At 40.9% G+C, this 23,365-nt stretch overlaps 2 protein-coding genes across 2 annotated transcripts; one reads left to right on the plus strand and one right to left on the minus strand.

Annotated features, from left to right (window-relative positions):
- Window positions 1–758: 758 nt before the first annotated feature.
- LOC124650538 lies at window positions 759–3,209 on the plus strand. The gene is made up of 8 exons (XM_047190050.1): window positions 759–1,039; window positions 1,134–1,246; window positions 1,429–1,478; window positions 1,684–1,920; window positions 2,077–2,226; window positions 2,535–2,630; window positions 2,721–2,741; window positions 2,818–3,209. Exons 1-8 carry the CDS (start codon window positions 780–782, stop codon window positions 2,983–2,985), a joined length of 1,095 nt encoding a protein of 364 aa, XP_047046006.1. The 5' UTR covers window positions 759–779; the 3' UTR covers window positions 2,986–3,209.
- A 100-nt stretch (window positions 3,210–3,309) lies between these two features.
- LOC124650537 (protein MICRORCHIDIA 2-like) lies at window positions 3,310–20,817 on the minus strand. Its single transcript, XM_047190049.1, has 20 exons — window positions 20,656–20,817; window positions 20,480–20,569; window positions 19,701–19,735; window positions 19,485–19,563; window positions 19,283–19,372; window positions 17,468–17,543; window positions 17,285–17,363; window positions 17,077–17,205; window positions 14,631–14,729; window positions 14,143–14,247; window positions 13,905–14,054; window positions 11,246–11,338; window positions 10,226–10,277; window positions 10,042–10,153; window positions 9,167–9,375; window positions 7,549–7,613; window positions 7,076–7,161; window positions 5,436–5,478; window positions 5,249–5,355; window positions 3,310–3,761 (listed from the first exon to the last, which is right to left on the minus strand). The coding sequence occupies exons 1-19, from the start codon at window positions 20,777–20,779 to the stop codon at window positions 5,251–5,253; spliced, it is 1,821 nt and encodes a 606-aa protein (XP_047046005.1). The 5' UTR covers window positions 20,780–20,817; the 3' UTR covers window positions 3,310–3,761; window positions 5,249–5,250.
- Window positions 20,818–23,365: the final 2,548 nt, after the last annotated feature.

The following is a 23,365-nucleotide window of genomic DNA, read 5'->3' on the forward strand; positions in this document are numbered from 1 at the left end:
AATTACATTAAGAAAGTCCTTCAACGTTTTGATATGCATGATGTAAAATCTGTTAGTACTCCTATTGCTCCTCACTTTAAATTGTCAGCATTGAAATGTGCTAGTACTGATGGAGATATTGAGGGCATGTCACGAGTTTCATATTCTAGTGTCGTTGGATCCTTGATATATGTCATGGTTTGTTCTCACCCTAATTTGTCTTATGCTATGAGTTTGATCAATCAATATATGGCTAATCCTGGTAAAGAATATTGAAAAGTTGTTCGGTGAATTTTTAGGTACTTTCGTGGCACATGCAAAGCTTGCTTGAAGTTTGGCACGACCGATGAGGGACTCGCAGGCTATGTGGATTCGAATTTTGCTACCGATTTGGATAAGAGAGCAAACGGGTGCCGGCCAGCAAAACTTCTCAATATCGGAAGGTGTTTACAAACACCGCGAGTTATCTTATAATCTGATAAACCCTAGCCGACGGTTTGCAAGAGGTATATATAGATGGTGGCATCGATCGTACCGGCGACGGTCTCGCTCCACTCATCAGAAGTTTCTTCGGTATGAATTTAGATACAATATACACGAAAACAAAACTGAAAGCCTTCGAAATGCCACGAGGCATCCAACATGGCAGAACTCTATTGGGTACAGAGTCTCCCTGCAGATTAGCAACACAATCCCAAGCGCCAATCGAAGGCGGCCATCACCCCGGCCACACGAGGGAGCCCCGGTACGGCCAGAGGGCAAAACCACCGTGTAACATTTCCGAGAGAAGTTCCCCAAAAATGGCAGGCATCCTCGCTCGCGCCGGCGCCACCGCCGGCCTCCGGCGGCATCAACAAGAAACCAGCTGGGGAGGCCGTCGGCGCCGTCTCAGCAGTGCGGTCGTCGTCGCGGCCGTGACCGGGGCCGCGCCGCAGGAGGGAGCGCTGGAGCGGCCAGCGTGGTCCGGGGAGACCCCGGTGTCGCGGCTCGTCGCCGCTCTCATCGCCTTCAAGCCGCTCTACTCCCTCATGAAACTCGCCTCCCGCGAGGTCATCATCAGGTAGGCGCGCACGCCACTACTTGTTGGGTTTTCCGTCAGCAATGTGGTGGTGGTGGTGGTGGATATGGTGACGAAGCCATGGATGATTGTCCAGGACGGCGGAGAAGTCCAACATCCCGTGGAGGGAGATGACGAAGAAGGTGCTGGAGTCGGACGTGTACGAGGTGTTCGAGAGAATAAGAGACCCCAACATCGTCTACCCTGACTGTGAGTTCATCACTGCCACCCTTATTTTTCTTCATCAGCTGATTAGTATCAATCGCATCACTTTTACAGCCCGAAGATTACCATTATATTCCTACAACTTCATGCTCTGGTTCAATGATTTGACCGACCACAATGTTGAAATCTCAAGGAAACAGATGCATTAACGCCCTTATCTTGAGCAGATTATTTGAGCCCATTCCACGCCTATGACGAGGGGAACCTATCATGGCTGGTAATTGTTTGTCCCCTCTATTCTCTCTGCACATACGATCACTCTAATCCATTGAGTTGCAAGTTGTTGAGCTTCGGTTGAGTTTTGGTGGATATTCTGTCGCCATTCTACATATGTTCCAGAAGACATGCAGTTTATCTGTTCAACTGCAATGTGAACGGTCTGAGCTCGTGTTTCTCGCTCGTGCTAATCATGAACGACGCAGGCTGCAGCTGAGGCCGAGGCTGCAACCTTTTCGATTGCAAAGAGGGCTATACCGGAGGCTACTTCGATCCAAGAAGCAAACAATATAGTCCGCGGAAACTGGATGAATGCGATTGAGGAGCATCACCTCAAGTACTCGGGGAGGAACTGTCAGATCAATGACATTTTGGACATTGGCTGCTCTGTTGGAGTAAGCACCAGATACCTGGCTGAGAGGTTCCCTTCGGCTAAAGCTGTTGTAAGTGATTAAACCTGCTCAAGAACATTCTCTGTCCGATCTGACGATCTCCATTAATCTTGCTAAGAGAACGTTTAGCTATCTTTCTGCATATGGATGATGCTTGATTTTTCTACACGCAATAGCTGATATGCAACTTCTTTTTCAATGATCAAGGGACTAGATCTATCACCCTACTTCCTCGCCGTTGCAGCACAAAAGGAAGAACAGCTGTCTCGGCAAAATCCTATTCGTTGGGTTCATGCAAACGGCGAAGCAACTGGGTTGCCCTCGGATTCATTTGATGTTGTCTCCCTTGCATATGTGGTAATTTCTATCAGACCAAATTATTGGACAGTTCATATATGCCTATAATTAGCTCTTTTATTGGACAGTTCCATGCTCTTTTAGAGGAAGATAGAAACTGAGAATGTTGAGGTGGCAAAACAACAGTTTTGATTCTGGAGTTCAGTTACATGAATGCGCTAGCCACTCAGAAAAAATAAATTACACAGGAAACTAGCACTCAGTAAATGGAAGTCAGCTTTTATCAAGAAAGAATTATTTAGGTAGTGAAAAATGGATATTCGAAAACCACAATAATGCTGCAATTCTACTTCTACAAATATCTGCAGTGCCACGAGTGTCCAGCACGAGCAATAATCGGATTAGCGAAGGAAGCATTCAGACTACTTCGCCCAGGAGGGACCATCGCTTTAACAGATAACTCAGTAAGATTTCCCTACATTGTTTACCTGATAACACAAATATTTTGAAAAGGTTCAGCTATCTAACTCCAATTCCTTTTGTACTCATGGCAGCCAAAATCGAAAGTACTTCAGGTAATCTTGAGCAGAATGTACTGTTCCTCACCTGGTTCTCACATCAACTGATACTAATAAGCTATTACCATTTCAGGAACTATCACCCGTTTTGTTCACTCTGATGAAGAGCACTGAACCATTTCTTGATGAGTACTACATGCTGGATTTGGAGGAAGCGCTGAGCCAAGCCGGCTTCGTCAATGTCCATTCCATTCTGACAGACCCCAGGCATAGAACAGTCACTGCTACTGTGCCCTACTGACTGGATTTCGAATGGAGTCTGCCCGATCACTATGTTTTGCAAAAGCAAAATTTTGTGACCTCTTTATTCAATACTTGGCTAGTAGAAACAGACAAAAATACTTAGTGGCTTGTACAACTGTCCTTGTATGATGAACTGAAGGGCCTACCACTACTTCAGTTGCATACTTATATGGATTGATCAATGCTAGGGCCAGCTTGTTAATTAGCTGGTTAACCCCTTAACTTCGCTTGTTAATCAGCTGGCTATCCTATCAAATATTACTCATTAAGTAGCTAGTTACCCCCTCAGCAAACCTAGCTAAACCATTTAACAAAACAAGACTGCTTCACAGTACACATTAAATCATTAATGCAACGTGTTGCAAATCGTGTGACATTTACATGTAATATAAATATGGCTATACCTCAATATTCCCAAGATTTCCCTGGTGAGGGTTATATGTGACTATGTGGGATCCATATATAACCTGAACAATAATTACAAAGCAATTAAATAATAAAGTGGTTAAGCACTATACAACCACTTAATTACGAGGAGACGGAATTTCAGCCCAACACAAGTCCAAGAGCAGCATCCGTGTCTATCTATCCTGATTTGAGGAACTTCCTTGGCTATGCATCCAAATTAAACAGCACCTCAACGTTATTATTTCTTCAGGAGATAGCTGTAGTAGGATCAGTCCTTCTGTACCTCAAGAACCCATTTGGCTTCGCAATGCCTCTTTCGATCTAACAGGTGACAGATACTCTGCATCCTACTTGGCCTCCGTATTGCTGCAATTGAAAAATAAAGTTTGCTTCATGTTTACAAACAGAATAGTCAAGTATTTCTGTTGACCTATCTAAAGCACAGGCCATTCCAAAGAAGTAAACTAGAGAGGAAACACTTGGCAACTGGCACTACAGAAAAAGATAAAGCCCTGGCTTGTCCGATAACCTCACATATATCAAGAATGAAGCATGATTGGAACCGAAATACTGGATCAAGTCCCATGTAACCTCATTAGATAAGCTGTACAAACATGTGTGTTGATCCTCTAACAAAAATTCAAACAATGCAGAAGTTTTGCCCAAAGAAATCAATAATCATGAAGCTATCATATAATCGGAGAATTTAATTTGGGCAACATGCCCAGATTAGCACTCCTGCTTCTAATAGCCCCAGCTCCTGTAAGGGACAGAGTGTGCATGTGTAGGGAATCTGCTACCTCATGCTGACATCATCAACATTAATTGCTAAATCCGAAAATTCAGAATGGTTTATCTCATAAATCGTAATCCAATTAGCGGTCCGTATTCACCGTTCAGCCTCAACAAGGGCTTCAAAGCAATATCTCATTTTATTATGTTTTGAAGAAAGAAAATATCGCAACCGGCTACCAGATTATGATACGACAGCTGCAATGTTAGTAGTGAACGGCTACCAGCCTAATAGTGTACGGTTACCAGGTACTAGCTCCGTTCCATAGTTTGCTAAAACGGCTTATATTATGGAACAGAGTGATAGTAATTTAGAATTTATTAGACACTGCAATGTCATGCAATCTCAGAAAGTGAGTATTGAAGTGTTACCAACAAATAAGAGATGGTATCAGACATAGAAGTACTATCATGCAATTCTTACTTGGGTGGAGAATAACCGCAAACCTGGTAACCAAGTGACCATAACCTATTAGTACTACCAAGAGTTTATAACTTATCCATACCTTATAAGCAAGTGACTATAACCTAGCAATTACTGATGGAAAGAAAGTCATCAAAACAAATCAACATGGGATCTAACTTCAAAGATCTAATAGTAACAAAGTCAATGGTGAAAAAGGATGTCTATTAGGCACACAGTTTGAGAGATAAATGATTCTGATAACTCAGAATCGATAGAATCTTTGTTGATGTCATGCTTTGAAGTATGCATGCACACAGTTACCTGGTTTGAAGGGATTTTACCAGGCGCAGTATGGGAAGACGTGGTGGGCAAGTGAGCTACTCTTGTACTTATATATATACTATCTGTACCTAGGAATTAACATTATTACTTTTAGAGTTGCAGTGTTATTTACCAGGATACCAGCCATGAGTGTTGCCAACTAGAATGCAGGGCAGAGACTGAAGATGAGATCAAGGAAGGCTATGCATTTTAAGCTTTCACGTGTAGCTTGGTCATTTTATGTGCAGATATTTCTGTGATTGTATATACCAGCAAAGAAATTGTCCAATGCGCCAAGAAAAATATTATACCAGTCAGAGATAGCCGAACTAACCTTCACTTGTAAGGTAGTTGTTGCTGGCTCTTCCGTATCTGCAGCTCAGCAGCAAGCTGAGAGCACTTCCTTTTTGTTTCCTCTAGTTCATGCTCCAGCTCACCTATCTACAAAGAATAATCAGATCTAATCAGGTGGCATAATATGATCTCCACCGCTAACTTATCTATTTAAATGTATGGCATACCGTCTGCTTCAACTGTGTATCTCGTTGACGAAGATCTTCACGCCTGTAAAGAATATTTTCAAGTTCAGCCAGACTGCACTAAATCTTAAGGTAGCAGTAACTTTCTTCCCAAAGAGCACAAACTGCTGCCACACTGTCACAACGGGCTGATTAAGTCATACAACCCTAAGCTCACAGTCCAATGATTTGTCTAATAGCACAAATGAAATCAGGGGGGAATCCGCCCTCTTCTGGGAAGACAGATGGCTGGACGGCAAAGCCATGAAGGAGGTGGCGCCTGAGGTATATGCGCTGGTACCAAAGCGCCGGAGAAAGGCGCGTACGGTCCGCCAAGCCCTGATGGACCGCACTTGGATCGCTGACATAGTAGGGGCACCGAGCGCTCTGGCTCTATGGCAGTACGTGCAGCTGTGGATCCGGCTCAGGGACACCCAACTCTCGGCGGACCCGGACAGGATGGTTTGGCGTTGGACGACGGATGGCCAGTACTCATCCAGTTCTTGCTATGATGCCCTCTTCCAAGGGGCGATAGTTGCAGGCTTCTGGAAGTTGAACTGGAAATCCTGGGCGCCGCCAAGGGTGAAATTCTTCTTGTGGCTGGCCTGTCTTGACAGGTGTTGGACGGGGGAGCGACTGGCCAGACGGGGGTTACCGCATACCCCCAACTGCCCGCTCTGCGACCAGTCCATGGAGACCATGCGCCATCTTCTCACAGGCTGCTCGTTCTCCAGGATGGTTTGGTTTGAGGTGCTGTCCTGGATCCGATCCACTTCAAGCCCTCCCATGGCTGAGGGCGACTTCGCGGAGTGGTGGTCCCTGGCGGTGCGGACCGCCCCTCGCCAGCTACGCAAAGGCACGTCGTCGGTTATCATGCTTACGGCATGGTGGATATGGAAGCATCGAAACGCGGTGGTCTTCGACAACGTGCGGCCTTCGGTGAAGACCCTATTCAACGACATCGTGACGGAAGCGCGGCTTTGGGCGGACGCGGGAGCCCGGGGTGTGCGCCTTCTACTCCCTAGACTAGGTTTCCTTTTCTTGGGTCGAGTTGTACGGCGTGGTGTTCGTCCGTTTTTCGGGCTTGTACATATAACCTTCTTTTCTATCAATGCATCGAAACGCAAGGCTTTTGCGTTTTCGCGAAAAAAAAATCAGGGTGGAATTGGATTCTAATTGCTTTGGTACACTTCCCAAGAGGATGCTGATCCCTTGAGTTCCTTCATTCCATATTGATGGTAGGTTGGTTGATAGGTTAAGCAAGACACTGCTGAAGTTGGCCATCCTGCGGAGAAGGCTGCTGAGGGACCATGTGTCTCTCAGCCTCTAACATTGATTCGAAATTTCCCTCCGTCCTGAAATTGGGTTCTAGACGCGATTTAGTGTATAAATACATCCAAATTTAGACAAATCTGCGACATCCCTTTTAGGATGGAGGGAGTACTTCATATCTACTGAGTTTTCATGGGTTGAGCGCAAGTTTGGTCAGAGTTGCGGTTTCTCAACCTCCACTTGAGTTTGTGTCAAAGTCAACCAGAGACTGCCTTGCTGGAGCTTGGCTTACAGCTTATTACATACATATGACAATATTTTGCTGCAATTTAACCCAATTACGTAAACTCACCCGTCGTTATTTACATTACCTTGTGAACAGAGCCAGATTTTCTTCACTCAACTTCTCATTTAAATTGGGATCAAGTACACCATGAGAGCTGATATCTACTACATCCTGAATGCCACAAGAGATAAAAAAAGATTAGATGAGAATTAGTACATTTAAAATACATTCGGAGGGGTGTTATACTTGATTACAAAGAATTATAGCATAACTTAAGAAGTCAAAAGTATAATTCTATCTAGGGTGGAAAAAGTATCAAAATGGCTGCATGTATATTTAACCTTTTGGAAACCAAGATAAGGGCAGGTTATTTAGGACTTCATCGAACGTTCTTACAAGGGTTATTTTGTAAGCCCAACATTCATTGCTGAAGAAGGTGGCAGCAGAAACACAATGTTCTCTTCCACAAGAGCTATGACAGCAAGGGTCCAAGAAAAGAATGTCGGAAAAAAAACCTACAAGGACAACATGCCTCAATTCAAAGCCTAAGGCACAAACCTCTTCTAAGCCTGCTGATTCCATACTGTTTTCTTGTGCTTGCCCAGACGAATGTAAAGCAGAACCTGGTCAAATTAAAATAATAAGAGCATGAACTGAATATATATCAGTAGAATTAATAAGATATTTGGATTGTCATAGGAAAACAACAAAAAAGCAGAAAAGTTAATGCTCTGTTTGACCATGGTTCACGAGTAAGCGTGGTAAGAGATTAAACTCCACCCCTTAAAATCATATTTCGTAGAGAAAGCCTGGCTATAAAAAAATATCAGGTTTATATTTCACAAACAGCATTTAGCTTTTTACGAACAAATAAATGATAGAAATAATATTGACTGAGACGATGCTCAGATAAATAAGAGAAAAACTTATTTCAGACAGTACAATATTCCTACTTTATGACCTGCTGGACGAGCCAACTGTTTTCCTGATAATCAATCAGCGATGTATTTAATGAACAATATTGCCATGTTAAATGTAGGGAATGAAAGAAAATATTAAATATAGTACAACTGGTAGAATCTCGGGATAAAATATCTACACTGAACTTAACATAGAGATAAGAGACCAAACGTAACCCTATAATACTCCCTCAGAGTTACAATGAGTGTCGCTTTAGACTTAACAAGAACAATTAACGTTGTAGATAAAATTACATCATTGCCCTTCAATCACTTTCTGACGAAATTTTAAAAAGGCAAAATAAGACAAAATATGCCAAGATTCATTGAGTAGAAATGGCTTATGTTTTAAGAAAGAGCCGGGAGGGCTAAAACAACCTACCTTGTGACTCTAAAGGGCTACATACAAAATATATTGCCAGTTCGGAAATTGGTATAAAAGAACTGAGTGTATTTATGTCATAAATTTTCCTTTTTAATATGTCTACATAGATGTGCTTTTTTGTTCCGAAGTCCAAGCCTTATTTGTTTAACAAACAAGAATTAGATAACGCAAGGTTGTTAAAGAACGTTGTGTATTATACTAGATGATACTACTCCCTCCACCAAACCAGCAATGCCGGATATGGCCTAATTGCCCAAGTCCTGGTTCAGTCACGTGCTGCTTGGCATTCCACCATGGTTTCTTCTCGGGGGTTTTCCAAGAAGTTTTTGCTTCCATATTAGTTTAGCTTTGATATGTTTTTAATAGGAGAAAAAATTCTTCAGACAGAAATCCAAAAGCTTCACCTTTTGTTACACAAGGAGTAGCAAAAAAATAGAAAACAGACGCCAATCAGGCAACCTCTGTTATGCCCACTGGCATATAGAGGGACACACCACCACACCCGTTGCTTGCATGAAAATTTTATGCTCGTGACACATTTTTCTTTTAGCAAGTAGAATAGTAAGATTTGCCAAGAAAGGGTAGTGGGACATCACCATGTCCAGTATTTTACACCATTATTCAGTTGGACGATGACATCAATTGAGCAGAAACACAACACCATTTCAAGCAAGCAAAATGTTCTTGCTTCAAAATCTTAGACTTTAGACTCAGCTATATGAATTCAAGGACTTGCAGACAGTATAATGCTTAACACTTCAGCACACAATGCAATAGCTATGACAGTATTATACGGAAGTTATTTGTGCAATAAAATTAATACTACTATTACCTGTGCCATTAGCTGTCAGTCTAACAGCTTCTACATCATCATATGTCTCCGGCAGCAAATTTGAGAGATGCTCTCCAGTCTTCCGAGCAGTGAAAGCTTTATGCTGAATCTTCCCACCAGGACCACTTGGACCTTTAAGAGCAGCCTTATACTGGGATCTCAATTTTGGATCAATTGGCTGGTAACCTATTAGATGACATTTTTCTTTCCTGCAAATACACCATTGTCTTACATTATGAGAAATGAAATGAGAACAATTTGGTGCATGATGGGTGTCCCAAGCCCAGTAGTGTTCTTAAAATTGGCCAGATAGGCATCTTATTGGTCCAAATAACATGAACAAGGTCATGTCACAGAGAAATGGTGAAAAACGTCCAATGTAACAGGTTTGCCCGATTTTACGAGGCCCAGCCCAACTAACTTGTACTATTGCAGTGTCACCAATTATTACCGAAATAAATTAATGAGATTACAAGGGCTACGGAAGCCAGGCTTTACTTGGCTTCTAACCTCTTGGGAATTTGTCAGGCCACATAGAACTAGAGTGCCAAGCACTTGTACGCTCTGTTTATTGAACATAAGGGCACAATATTAATCTGCGAAAAGACAAAAATATTAATCTTGAAAAGACAATTTGCTATAGTACTACCTACGCTTGTAAATAAATTACGTCCTATAAAGCGTACAGGCAAACTTCTCAACCCCGTTTTTCAGACTGATGTTCACACCGTACACAGTCAGCCACAAATTTTTAACAATATGAAAGGGGTGCAAGTACGCATGGTGTAGCATATACTTCATAGCCACAATGCTATTTCCTAGTGCAAAAACCAAAAAAAAAGGGACATCTAAACCAAACCCTCAAAGGTGCTTACCAATAATCAACGATAATTTGTCTTAGTTTTGTTTCTAGCCGAATGAATAGTGGAGTCCTCTCAAAATCCTGCTTGTCATGTGCCGGCTCAATAAAATTTGCCTCGAGTACACCTAAATCATGACATGTGTCATCCCAAACAGAAACGAAGTAACCAAGTGACAGTATTTACATATGAAACTCACCTACAACACTCCTCCCTCTACTAGATGCTTCTTGAAGGACCTTCCAGAATGGCTGCAAACAAATGATCTTTTTTTACAAAACTCAATTCCATCCCAAATTATATGCACTATAATTTTATAAATAGAACTCTATCTAGATGGCCAGACACGAATTTGAACATGGTAACACAATCATCTTCATCATTTAACATAAGTTATGAAACTGTAACATTCAGAAAATATTGATAACTTTTTCTACTGACAGCTTGATATTCCTTACACAACAGGTCTAAATATAAGACATCCTCAATATTTTAGTAGTGAGGTTCAGGAAAAAGAAGCACTGGTGGTGCAGTTTAACAACAGGATACATCCAAATTAGATTCTTAGTCCTGAAAGTGTTAATAAAACCAGTTAGGATTAGACGGACTATATTGCCAGCTAAACCATGGTCACAAAAAAATATCTACGGCATACAAGAAGCACACATATTTGTCATTTGGTGATTTCCATTAAGGTTTCAAAATAGCAACTAGAAGCACTCCATGTTCTCATCTTCTAATGTTATATGTATGATGCCTCTTAGGAGGATTGTAACTCAAAATTCTGCCTTTCCAATAACGGAAAAGTCTTTTGTGTTTTCTCGAAAGAAAAAACTATAAGGCACATGTGTATCCCTAGATCATCACTTTGACCAACAATAGGTGAATATGCAACAAAAGTTATACGGTTATACCATTAGAAACTTCTTTCAAATCGGAAATTCAATCGTATAGTTTGTGTACAATATAAACCATTATTATTGGTCGAACTAATGATCTATGAATATGTGTGTGCCTCATAAACTGAAAAGGAGGTACTATCTTCTATATCTATACATACACATATGTACTCGCTGTATGGAAAACTCAGTGAGACCAATTGTATCAGGGTAGCATAGTCTCTAAATGCTGAGATGAGATCTAAGGAACATGAACGCATAAAAAAAACAATGATGGCAAAAGAAATTGAAAGAATATTTCAGAACTAAACAGTGATTACCATGATTAGCCGATTTTTATGGTAGACATTCATACCGAAAATGCCCAAAACAGGTGCCTCCTTTGCAAAGCCAATATCTACCTTCACTGAAACCTGTGGTTCCAATTGATATGCAGATTTAACGAAAAATAGAATATTGTTTGCAAAAAACTGAAGGAAACATTTCACAGTAAGATATTTAAACAAGACGTTGGAGAATTGCTAAAAAAGGCATTGACCATCTTTGTAGGTTCAAGCCTTCAATATACTCATCTAGCTAAGCTAAAAACTAATTTAATGAGTGGACCTTCTCTGCCACTTGCCAATGGTTCCATGTAACACGTGTCCATGAAGGTTCAAAAGGCATGCTTATGTGGAGATGACTGGAAGTTTCTAGTTCACTGGCAAGGACTTCTGGGTATGGAAGATTCATGAGACACATTCGATTTCTAGTGGTGGACTCTTTAAGATGACGCACTTAGCATGTACTAGCAGCTAGCACAGAGTAGAAGAGTGCTCTTAATGGAAGTGAATCAGTATAATTGCAAGGAGGAGAGATCCTCACGAGTCGCTTGGGCTGGGCTAGAGACAAGCTTGGCTCAGACCCAAATCGGTGTGTTAATAAGCCATGCCTAAGACAGCTCTCAAGCCCACATTGAGTGTTTAAGCTATTGGTGGGTGTACAACCCATGAGCTAGTTCGCCCCAAGTCAAGCCACACAATAGGGAAGGGGAAAATCTAGTATTGATGCCGCATACAAGACGCAAATACGGAACTGACCCCTTACTAACAAGGCACCAAACAAGAAGCTGATGACAATGATGATTCACCAGCTACGCCTTCCCTGAGATAGCCAATGGACAATCGAGAAGCTGACGACAATGATGATTCACCAGCTACACCTTTCCTGAGATAAGTCGATGGACTTTAAGTCTTCTTGTTTGTGTTCTCCCTTAAAAGATCCAATGGGCCTAGCGTGGTATTCCACTTCTGGTTACTGCACTAGCTATCACCATTAGTTGTAGCATCGGAATTTTTTATTTTAAAAAAGGATGTTATAGCAGTGTAAAGTCAAAACAATATTTGTCTCTAATTTAAATTAATTCAAATGCCTTAATTAAATTATCTAGAGAGGAGTTATTTAGCTATTTTAATTTCTATTTTGGAAACATGGATATTTTTCTTAGGTACAAAATGTTCCAAATAGCCTATTTGAATTTTCTCGTATTTTGGATTTTCTTTTGGTTTTATAGAGTTTCAATCTTCAAAATAGAATAACTTCTCTTTTTTATTCCCTCCGTCTTGCGTTCCAACTTGAAGTTGGCATCCGCAAGTTGACCACATATGGCATGGTTTGGGCACGTAGAGCCAACAACGTAGATTGGGCAGCAGCCATGTCTAGGAAGTAGGGCAGTCATGTCTAGGAAGTAGGTAGGGATTAGAGTGATGAGAGAGAGAGAGAGAGAGAGAGAGAGAGAGAGCTAAGTCATGGGGTTTCGAGTGGCCATGAGGGTGGGCGGGCAAAGATTTTGATGTGCACGGTTTAACAAATATGCAGTGGGCGGGCGATGCAGAAAATAATTCAACTGGAAAAGGAGAGAGAGGCTGTTTGGGCTGACTCGCTTGGCTATTGGGCGAGCACCCATTCATTCCAAAATAAAAGAAAAGAGAAGAGAAAGACAAGGGATGGTGGGTTTCAGCCCAAATAAAAAAATGTTCAAAGCCTGAAAATCTTCACATAATTTAAGGAAACTCAAAGACATTCTGATGGCCCTTTGCGAATGCATGAGTGCCCCATTGTTACTACTCCTATATGGCATGTTCTCGTGCTATTGCCCTTTGATATGTTCACAAATGTTATTTTGAACTAGCGAGCCCTCATGAGATGGCTCAAGCTTCCAAACAAGCTAGGTCTAGCCTCACTTTATGCTTCCAGCACTAAAGAGACAGAGCCAGCTCTCTTGCTGTTTGCACCTCCTACGTAGTAGTAGCAACAGAAGAAGCAATTGGGAAGAGTTATGTAAAGAGAGAGCTCCAGTACATATAGGGTTAAAAGATAGATAGGTCCTCCATATGAGGGATGTCCTTGTATTCCAAACGGTTGAGCAATAAAGCGTTCCCCTCTCACCTAAATTATCCCAGGTCTATCTCTCATTCTCTATTTACCCTAGGTACATTATGGTAACATTGTAAATTGTCTATCGGGAGATCAAAGGGAGTGGCACAAGTAAACAGTCAAGGAAGACAATGTCCATTAGGAATGCTAGAGGCTAAGAGGTAGTTCATCAAGTTAGCAAAAAAGGGTGGTGTGGGAATGGTTCAGAAGGAGAACTAGCAAAGAGATAGAATAGAAGTTGAAGAACCCAAATCCTAGTAGTACTCTATAAGATAGGCATTCTGATCTTTTGGAAGAAGCAACACATAAGTCGCTTCCATCGGTACTTGCTACTTCTCAACCATCTAGTTCTCTCATCCCAATCTATGTCTGCCTCCCGTTTCTATACTCTAATCTTCTTCAAGGCATGCCATCTTCCGCAAGGTAGTTATCCAATTGCTTACCATCAAGACTAACCCAAACACCATCCTTTGCAAGATGGCACCGCGATGGTTCACATCGAGAATATCCTAAAAAGGGATAGCTGATGAAAATAATAGATATTGTACAAGTGCGCGCACTGACCACTTGAGAATCATAGGCAACTTGAGGCTTGTAAGTAACTACTTTCTTAAACTTCAGCTCATTGGCAATGCTTATTTGTTCAACAGGTTTTCCTCTTAGTATAATTTGGAAGTTCTCAAACTTCCTAAGGTAAAGGATGGACGTATATGCCTGCATATGGGCAATCGTAAATTTCTATTAGAACAGGTATGTATGTAAGCTGTATGGAAATAAGTGCAGAATATAAAATAAAACTTACTCGCAATGAAAATCTGAGTCTGTGAGATATGTGTTGCTCAACAATTTCTTTTTGGATCTTTGTTGTTCCCCCACTGGTTTGACCTTGATCCCGAAGCAATATGTCCTGAAAAGTAGGCAATGTGGGGAAAATAACCATGTTCAGTAAATAAAAATAAAACTACATTTATTCATGTTCAGCTCTGCTTTGTATAAATCTCCTAGAGATGGAAAATTGCTCTGCAACAAGCACACATAAATCAGTACATGCATATGTGCGGGCATCTAGTTTCTTACAGTGAGGATAGTGCATGTGAATGTAGAAAGTATTTTATCTCTAGAGCAATTCTATTTTTCTTTCCTTGAGTAATTTGCACAGGAATTATAAGGGAAATCATTATTCATGTACATTATACACCATTTTTCTTTCACGATAGGATTAATATGGCCAAGAAAAATAATAATACGCAGAGGTAAATGCTTGCAAAGAGTATTGTATGAGCAAATAACCTCATCATCATCCTCAAAGTCAAGTTCTAAAAGGCCATCATCATTCATCCATAAATTGTATACCACCACCTTGGTTCCATGACTATCTACATCCTCGAACTGAATGCACAAAATAATATCAGTACATCTTTTTAGGAAAAAATATCAGTACATATGTATAAACAAAACCAGTTTCTTGACAAACGCTAATCACATGTTCAGATGGTTATGTGATGGCCTCAGAAAAAATGTTATACTAAATTCAACTTAACATATAAAAACCATCACTGCCAAGCATACTTGCCTGCCTGGATACAACCATACAAAAATCATTCTGGGTACCACTTTGGAAAACAGCAAGACAAGAAAGTAAAATGTAGTATAAGATAACAGCGACGTATCTTATGCATCCCTTACTTTTGTGTATCCATGTATCCGTCCATCCTGGACCCTCAGATCGAAATCGCACACACCAAATCATAATAGTGACTAATTTACAATCACACGCCCCGCTTGTACAGTCAAGTCACAAAAATCTTGCGATAACCCCCTCCTGACGCCGCTGTCTCTCGCTAGTCATAGATAGAACAGATCTCTAATTGAAAAAGATGAACATGGCCATGATCTGTGGGCGGTTGCCACACAACACACGACTTGCAGCATGCATCCGAGAATTGAAGAACAAGTAACGAGTCTACTGGCCTAAACATTGGATCATATGCACACGCAATAGTAGTTTTGATTAGCTGTAGTCTGTAGACAACAGGTGAGGTTTCATGCATGTTACGGGTCCTTCGGGATCCATGTTTGGCCGTCACCGGCCACGTGCGCTGTGTGGACTCCGTCGTTGCCGGTTGCCTTGGCCGCTGCCGTATGTGGTCTTCTGTCCTCCGCCGTTGTTGCTGCCGTCATGTGGTCTCCTGTTCTCCACCGCCGGCGCTGTCGCCACGCCGATGTGCAGTGGCCGGCAGCCAACTAGCTCGTTTGTGCGGTCTAATAGTGTGTCGTCGCCGATTTGCGATCTGGTCTTGTGTATAGAATTCATCTAATCCGGCGTATCATGTATTAATTGAATCGATCTGTTCATCCTATTAAGCAGGAACAAAATCGCTGGGAGGAGGTTATTGGAAGATTCTTGTGACTTTATTATGTCAAGCGGGCGTGTAACTGTAAATTGGTAGCAGTTCTGATATGGTGTGTGCGATTTCGATCAAAGGGCCGAGGACGGATGGATGCATAGGATGCACACAAGCACCGGATGCATAGGATACGTTGCCTAAGATAACAGCAAACTATATCATTATTCGCTTGTTCGTACCATAGAAAACATAAGTACCACCAGATGCATTGTTCAGAGTACTATATTACTAAGTGTTACTTTTGGCTCGACACTGAATTACTGCATGTACCATCCAATATGCATGTTACACTGGTGGTAAATTAATGGTATGGTATAATGAGAGGAAAAGATTCTTTCCGATAAGCTTCACTCTAAGCATCCAGTCAACAATTGAGTTACTTAAGAGTTCAGCTGCTTATTTTGAGTTGGTTGTCACCTGAAGCAGCACATGTCGCTAGAGGAACAACTCCAAGTGCTGGTCAAGATTGATTAGCACAAATGTGGGTTCAGCTGGTTTATAATGTTGGAAATCTGAGCCCTCTCGAGTGATCAGATTCAGAATTGCATGGCCATGCAACTAAAGTTAACTGTTAACCAGATTATGGAATCTGTATCCCGAGATCAGAAAGAGAGATGAAGCTATCAAACAAGGATGACAACTACTCACCTTGAGCTCAACAATATATATCTCAGGACTCGGGGCAAAGGGAAGGTTGCAAATCACAGACTAGCCACCACAACCCCCACGCCCGATTCAAACTATCGGATCGAGCAACCTGCCACACGAGGTTCCTCCATGTACGTTGGATACCTTGCAAGCTCTGCCCCTACGACGGTCAGATGAATCGTACAAGGGAATCCACGATAAGAAGGTAGTACAACTACAGTTGATCGACGTGCTGCCCCAACTCTACTTCCGCTGCTCCTCCTTTTCTTTATACCAGGCCACCTCATATTTTGATTCTACAGATAGACTCGAAATACAAGATGATTAAAGATAGACTCAAGATATGAGATGGCCTTGTATAAGAAAAGGAGGGAGTAACTGTGATAGCCTAACCCGAATCGGATGATCACGCAATCAGAGGCACACAATTTGGTAGATACAAACGTAACAATGAGAGGCTAGGGGTGGAAAAGAAAGATGTAGGGAGAGAAGAGAGACAAAGAGATGAACAATATATTTCATTTCATAGGCAGATCTCGTTGTTGGCTACAAAGTTTGATTTAAACCATATAATACACCCTGCTGCTGAGCACCAAAGCTCTCCAACCCTAGTGTAGAGTTCACTACTTAGTTTCAGACTACCAATGGAGAATAACTATAATGTTTGGGATGAAAGTCACCTGCTTTAGCAGTTCTTCCTTCGAAGAAAAAGGGGACCAGTCAAGTATTATCTTTAGGCTACTATCCCAATCACCCTGTGAACCATAAACCAAAGGTACTATGTGGCCATCTCGGACTTCAAAATCGAGCTGTAACAGTGATGGGAAATGTCAGCTGTAGACAGGCAAGGCTGCATGAAAGATACACTACTGGACCAACTTGACATACCATGGGAACAACTATGTCATCCTTCATTGTTCTCCTCAGGAAAGTGTAAGAGAGCAAACCAATACTCAAGGTAACATTACTGCAGGACAAACAAATTGTGTGATAATAATCAATAAATACAGAAGATTCAACAAAATACCATGAGCTCTTCCAAAAATTCAGGATGGACTGAAATGGAAATACCTTCCGCGCACTGCACGAGTAAAAACAACCGCATCAGCACCAAGTCTCATTGTGCTCGTCTTAAAGCCATTTCCGTCTGCGTAGTGGCAGAAGGTCAGAATGTAGCAAACAATAGGCACAACAAGTGTTTTCAACAAAGAAGCATAAAGCGACTGTATACATGATTTCTTAGAAATTTTGACATAAAACTCTCAAGAATGTTTCAGATTTGAAATTGCATGAATATTTTACACCAGAAATGAAGAGCTTGAGTTGTGTATTACCAGCTGTAAATCGGTGATACAAGGGAAGGCCATATATATTCTTGTGAGGAATAGAGCCTAAGAACCGTAGCAAATCTTACTATTTAAAGGTTTCTGAAATCTAGTTACCAAGAGGCGCTGAGGAATCAAACCATCATTCAATATGGATATTTTTTAGACATCAAGATGTTCCAGGCACGACTTAGACTTGGATAAACAATATTTTTGCATTCCTTACACCAGAACCGCAGTCCAATGTAAGCTAACAACAAAAAAGATGCATTTATTGGTTTAAAGGCAAACTGATCAAGCAATGCCCATACCATCAGATAAGACACCATTCTGTACAACAGTTTGACACAAAATCATAAGCAACGCAGGATTCTAAAGGAAATAATTAAACTAAGATTATGCCACATCTACTTCCCATTTCAGTCTCCCCATTAAGTTACACCAAGAAGGTGCTTGGTTCAGAGTTTTCTGTCCATTCTACGTTTATAGTGTGATTGCAAACAGTTACACGTGTTTGGTAACCATAGACCATAATCAGATCCTGCACAAACGAATCCAGCCGCTGGTCACAGCCAATACCGCCTCTCCCCTGCCGCAACTGGATTGTGCTACCGAACCACTCCTTCCTTGTTTCATATGGATAAGTGCACTTGGCTGTAGCCCTTATTTCAATTGTTTGGTCGTGAACTTGTGGTTGGATGACATCTTGTTCATATGAATTATGCAGTTTAATAGTTATGACTACTATACAATTTTTATTTCACAAATAGTGGAAATAGATAAGATTGGTGAGGAAGTCGCTTTGCAAGACCATGCTGGGCCTTCATAAGTCTGTCCTGCAACAAAATTTGAAAGACTATGCTGTCTTTATAGTTTATTGTATTAGTGTCTTATTGGAAATGATGTTTATTCCAATTTTTATTTTGTATCGGTGTCTTAAGCATTTGATATATAAAAATATTGTCAAATGATTTTTCAGTTTGATACCTTTGATGCAGTCTTGTGGGCTAACATAAGTGCATGTCAAAGCTTCCATTGTATTCATATCACAGCCAAACAGTGCAAAGTAATTTAATACCATGACTGTCCCGAACCAACCAAAATGGCTGATGTTCCCATTACGCTCACACACCCATTGAAGATCATTATCATTCCATCCACTTACCGCTTCAACTTCCTCTCCAGTTAGCATGATGTTTTGCATAGTGACATGGCCTTAAAGTGGAACTCTGACGACTAAATTTTTTTCACTACTATAATATACATGAATACAAACAACCCAACAAAATTACTATACGATGAAGGCACTTAAGAAAATCTACACATATTTTTTCAAGTATCCAATGTAAATATTTATGATGATGTTGAAAGGTTTTTTTCTAAAGTTTGATTGCAGACGTGTCTCAAACATAGTATTTTCAAGAGCTGAAGGGAGTGATACCCTCTCTTCAAAGAGTAGAATGCAGAATTTTCAAAGCAGTGTAAGTATTCATCTATTTGAAAACCAGTACAAATTAGTGAAAGTATTTAAATCTTTGAATACAAACAAAATGAAACATACACTGGCCAATGGTTGTCTTCGATTTCTTGGTTGAGAATCCTAGACTCATGCATTTGCGCACCCCTTCAGGGTCCATTCCTCCTCCATCATCTGTTAGAACAGCTCCAAGAAAGCAGGAATTAATAGAGGAGCGTGAAGGATCTATCGCCGAAGCAATTTTCAAGTTGTGCTCACTTTCTTATTTTATACTGAATCTGGGTACCTTGGAAAACTAGCATTGGACTATTGTCTTTCGAATTAATGCTTTTATCCACTTTTACAAACGTGGCACCATTGCAGATCTGGGACACCATACATCAGATCAGAATATAATTACATCTATTTGCAACATTTGTATCAATAAAAAAAAATAGGACGATTTTAGGGCTTAAACAACATTGAAGCTAAATGTATGAAGTTCATACACAATATCACAAACCTCATCTACGGCATTGTCAAGAAGTTCAGATATAGCTGCAAAACAAGAGACTTTATCAGATAAATATTTTACATGGCGGCACGAGTATCTTGAACACTAAACATAAAGAAGAGATGTCATCAAAAGTGCCACACCATCCAGTTGCTCTACTTTCATACCCGGCAAACACTCCAACAACAAGCGTTTGATTTGAACTCAGTGGTCCAAATATATTTTTCCCTAAAAAGAAATAGCGAAGGAGCATGGATAGCATGTGTTTTATAGCATTGGTGCAACCGAGAAATTCAGATAAACCAGCATCACCCTTCAGGCTAGATATGGCAAATGGTTTTCAAACATAGTCAATACTCAAAGTACCCAATTTATCTTTGTTAAAAATCGAGCATAAGTAGCAGAGAATGATTGTTGCATCTGGTTTTAGGGATCCTTCGTTTCAGCTAACTGAAGATGACGTATTAATGTCCGGCTAACAAAATGGGGGCCATAGTTCAGTGTCACGTATCAAGATCATACAAAGCTCCCCCTCTCAATATGATTAACAAAAACTACTACATGTAGCCTGCAATCAAAAGAGTGGCAGTACTGGTACTCATCCATGGTACTAGCAGCAAGACAAGCACAGCGCATAGTTACTGAGGTATAATTCTTCCAGTTACCTGCTACCCTTTGTTATAACAAACTTAAGTCTCACAATTCAACGAACCAATTTCATCAGCCACAAAGGAAAAGCAGATCAAATTAGAGAACGGGAGGGGTAAGGATCGGGTGTGGGAGGCAACCTCCGAACGCCCACTTGTGGGAGGTTGCGTTGGTGTGGAGGAACTTGGGGTGTACGCGGGCGCGGTCGAAGTCCCCTGTCTCCAGCCCATCTGCGAGCATGAAACTTAACACCATCAGCAACGTCGCGGTTTCGCAAAAACCAGGGGAAACTAGAGGAGGGGGAAAGGAGACGAACCATGGAACTCGCGGATGGGCGCGGAGGGGCCCTCGTGCGCGCCGGCCTTCCAGAAGCTGCGGCAATCGAGGGATCCGCCGCCCCCGCCAGCACCGACTGTACCGCCACTCATCACCGCCGGCATTGAAGAGGTAAGAAGACGGTTTTCGTTTTCCGGGCACGGCGTTTTGGCTCATGGAGTACATACTCCTCCATGGGCAGTAAATAAACTAGAGAAAAAGAAAAAGGAAGCTATATTTTATGTCTGGATTTTGTAAATGCACATGGTTGGTTTCATTTATCTATACTTTTCCGGAAATTCAATTCGGCTCCCGGGTGCGTATGCTCCCTCTACCAAAAAAACATATTTCAAAATGTTAAAAAAATTGGATAAAAAATTCTACATGTACATCTCCATAATGTATGTGCATTCGTCAAGTTTCACGAAAAACCAATATTTTTTGTGGTCTATGTAAAAAGGAGAACTTTATCTTGTGAAAAGCATTATGTTTAGCACTAAATTTTATCTTTTTTACACACGTCACATGATAAGTCGATTTTTTTATGAAACGACTTTGTAAGCGCGTAGCACGTGAATATGTACGTACGAACTTTTTGTTTCAATTTTTTTGAAATTTCAAATATACGTAAGATGCATTTCAAAATATAGGGAGCATATGCACCCATGTTCCAAAACACCACTTCCTATACTTTTTATAAAGTAAAAACCCACTAACTGTAATTAATGTTAGTCTATTTCTACATGCAAGCCATCCACATCATCTATTTCATTAGCCAATCAAATATTCATGTCATCCCCACTAACATTCATTATTGATGTATCCTTGCATACAAGCTATTTATGTCACCATTTTTTAATTAAAATATCTACATAGCTAATTTATAGCCATCAAATATAAAAAAAACTAGTTGATTCCCCGCACGTTGCCGCGGACATTAGAGATGATTTCCATGTATGAAAAAGATGAAGTCTATAAAAATTATGCTTATTTCCAAATTGAATTAGCTAAAATTGGTAAACCATATAAACACTATATTTATGTATAATAGTCCTAATAGTCCTAGTAGAGGGAGCATACGCACTCGGGAGCCGAATTGAATTGTGGTGTTTTGAAACATGGGAGCATATGGCCTCTATTTTGAAATGTATCTTACACATATTTTGAATTTCAAAAAAATTGAAATAAAATATTTGCATGTACATCTTCTCGTGCTACACGCTCACAAAGTTGTTTCGTAAAAAATTGATTTGTCATGTGACGTGTGTAAAAAAGATAAAACTCAGTGCTAAAAATAATGCTTTTCACAAGATAAGTTTTCTCTTTTTCACATAGACCAGAAAAAATATTGGTTTTTCGTGAAACTAGACGAACGAACATATATTATGAAGATGTACATGTAAAAAAATTTGTTAAATTTTTCGAAATTTCGAAATATGATTTTTTGGTAAAGGGAGCATACGCACCCGGGAGCCAATTGAATTTCCGCTGACAACAAACCCATAATTATAGTGTGTTGATCACCTGTGCATCATGAGTGAGAACTGAGAAGGGACTTACACAATTAAAGTTGAAATAATTTGTAGGTAGAAATCATATTCAAATACAAATATAGAAATAATAGACATATACTTACATAGTCACGTAGAAGGTAACGGTGTAGCAGAAATATCTATTGTAACTGTTTATCACGTGTGCTCAGGCATACCTGATCCATCCTTCCTAGAAATATCTATTTTGGCCTCTGATTGTCACATCTGGTCAGACATACGCAGCACTGCGCATACGTGATGCATCCTTCCTGATTCAAGAATCAATACTAAATGAAAAGAATTATCATAGAAGAAAAGAGGCATTTTGCAACGCATATATGATGAATACATCTTCATGTACTGACCTTGTGTAGATTAATTATTGAAATATATACATGGCACGCTGCAGAAAAGAATTGAAATGGTTAACACGGCTTTAAGTTTAGCAATACATCACCCAACAAATCTGAGCACAACAAAGTGCCGCAATCATTATAACAGAAGTGGGCTATGTTTGTTAGCACATCGAAGAAAAGATGGACTATATAAAAAAGAAAAATATAGAAAAGTTATTGCTGCAGGAGAGATGGGCAGCTGGTAATATGGTAGAGTGAAGGATCGGGAAGGATCTAGTGTCGGCGCTATCTCCCAGCGAGGCTGGCTGGTAGCTGCTCGGATCAGCCGAGATAGATCCAACTAATAAGTACTATATTATAGAGCAACAAACTTCTTCTCTCTCAGAATTTTAAGCCTATTTCTAAATTACCGTGGTGTTTTTTCTGTGTGCGGTTTCGGTGTTGCCTAGCAATTTTTATGGTACCGTGACTGTTTGAGCGGTGGTGTAGCGATATCTTGTTGGCTCCCGTGCCACCGCTTTGACTAAGGTTTATTCCCCGCGGCCCGCACCTCATTCGTTTTCTTTCTTTAAACCTCCAGGCACCCGATGATCTCGATGGATAGCGCCCCGCTCCAGCTCCGCCACCGCATGAGATGGTAAGATGCATGACCGGTCCTCCTCACCTCGATTTTCTCTCTGGATCATGGTGCTCCTTCTCTCATCTCGCGTACTCTCCCCCCCTCTCTATCAGGCAGCGCAGCAGGCGGCGAGGTCGCAAGGATGGAGATGGTTGTGTCTTGTGGGAACCATGGTAAAGGCGGCGGTTCACTATGGAAAACTAC

This window comes from Lolium rigidum, chromosome 4, assembly GCF_022539505.1.
Source record: "Lolium rigidum isolate FL_2022 chromosome 4, APGP_CSIRO_Lrig_0.1, whole genome shotgun sequence".
Taxonomy (NCBI): domain Eukaryota; kingdom Viridiplantae; phylum Streptophyta; class Magnoliopsida; order Poales; family Poaceae; genus Lolium; species Lolium rigidum.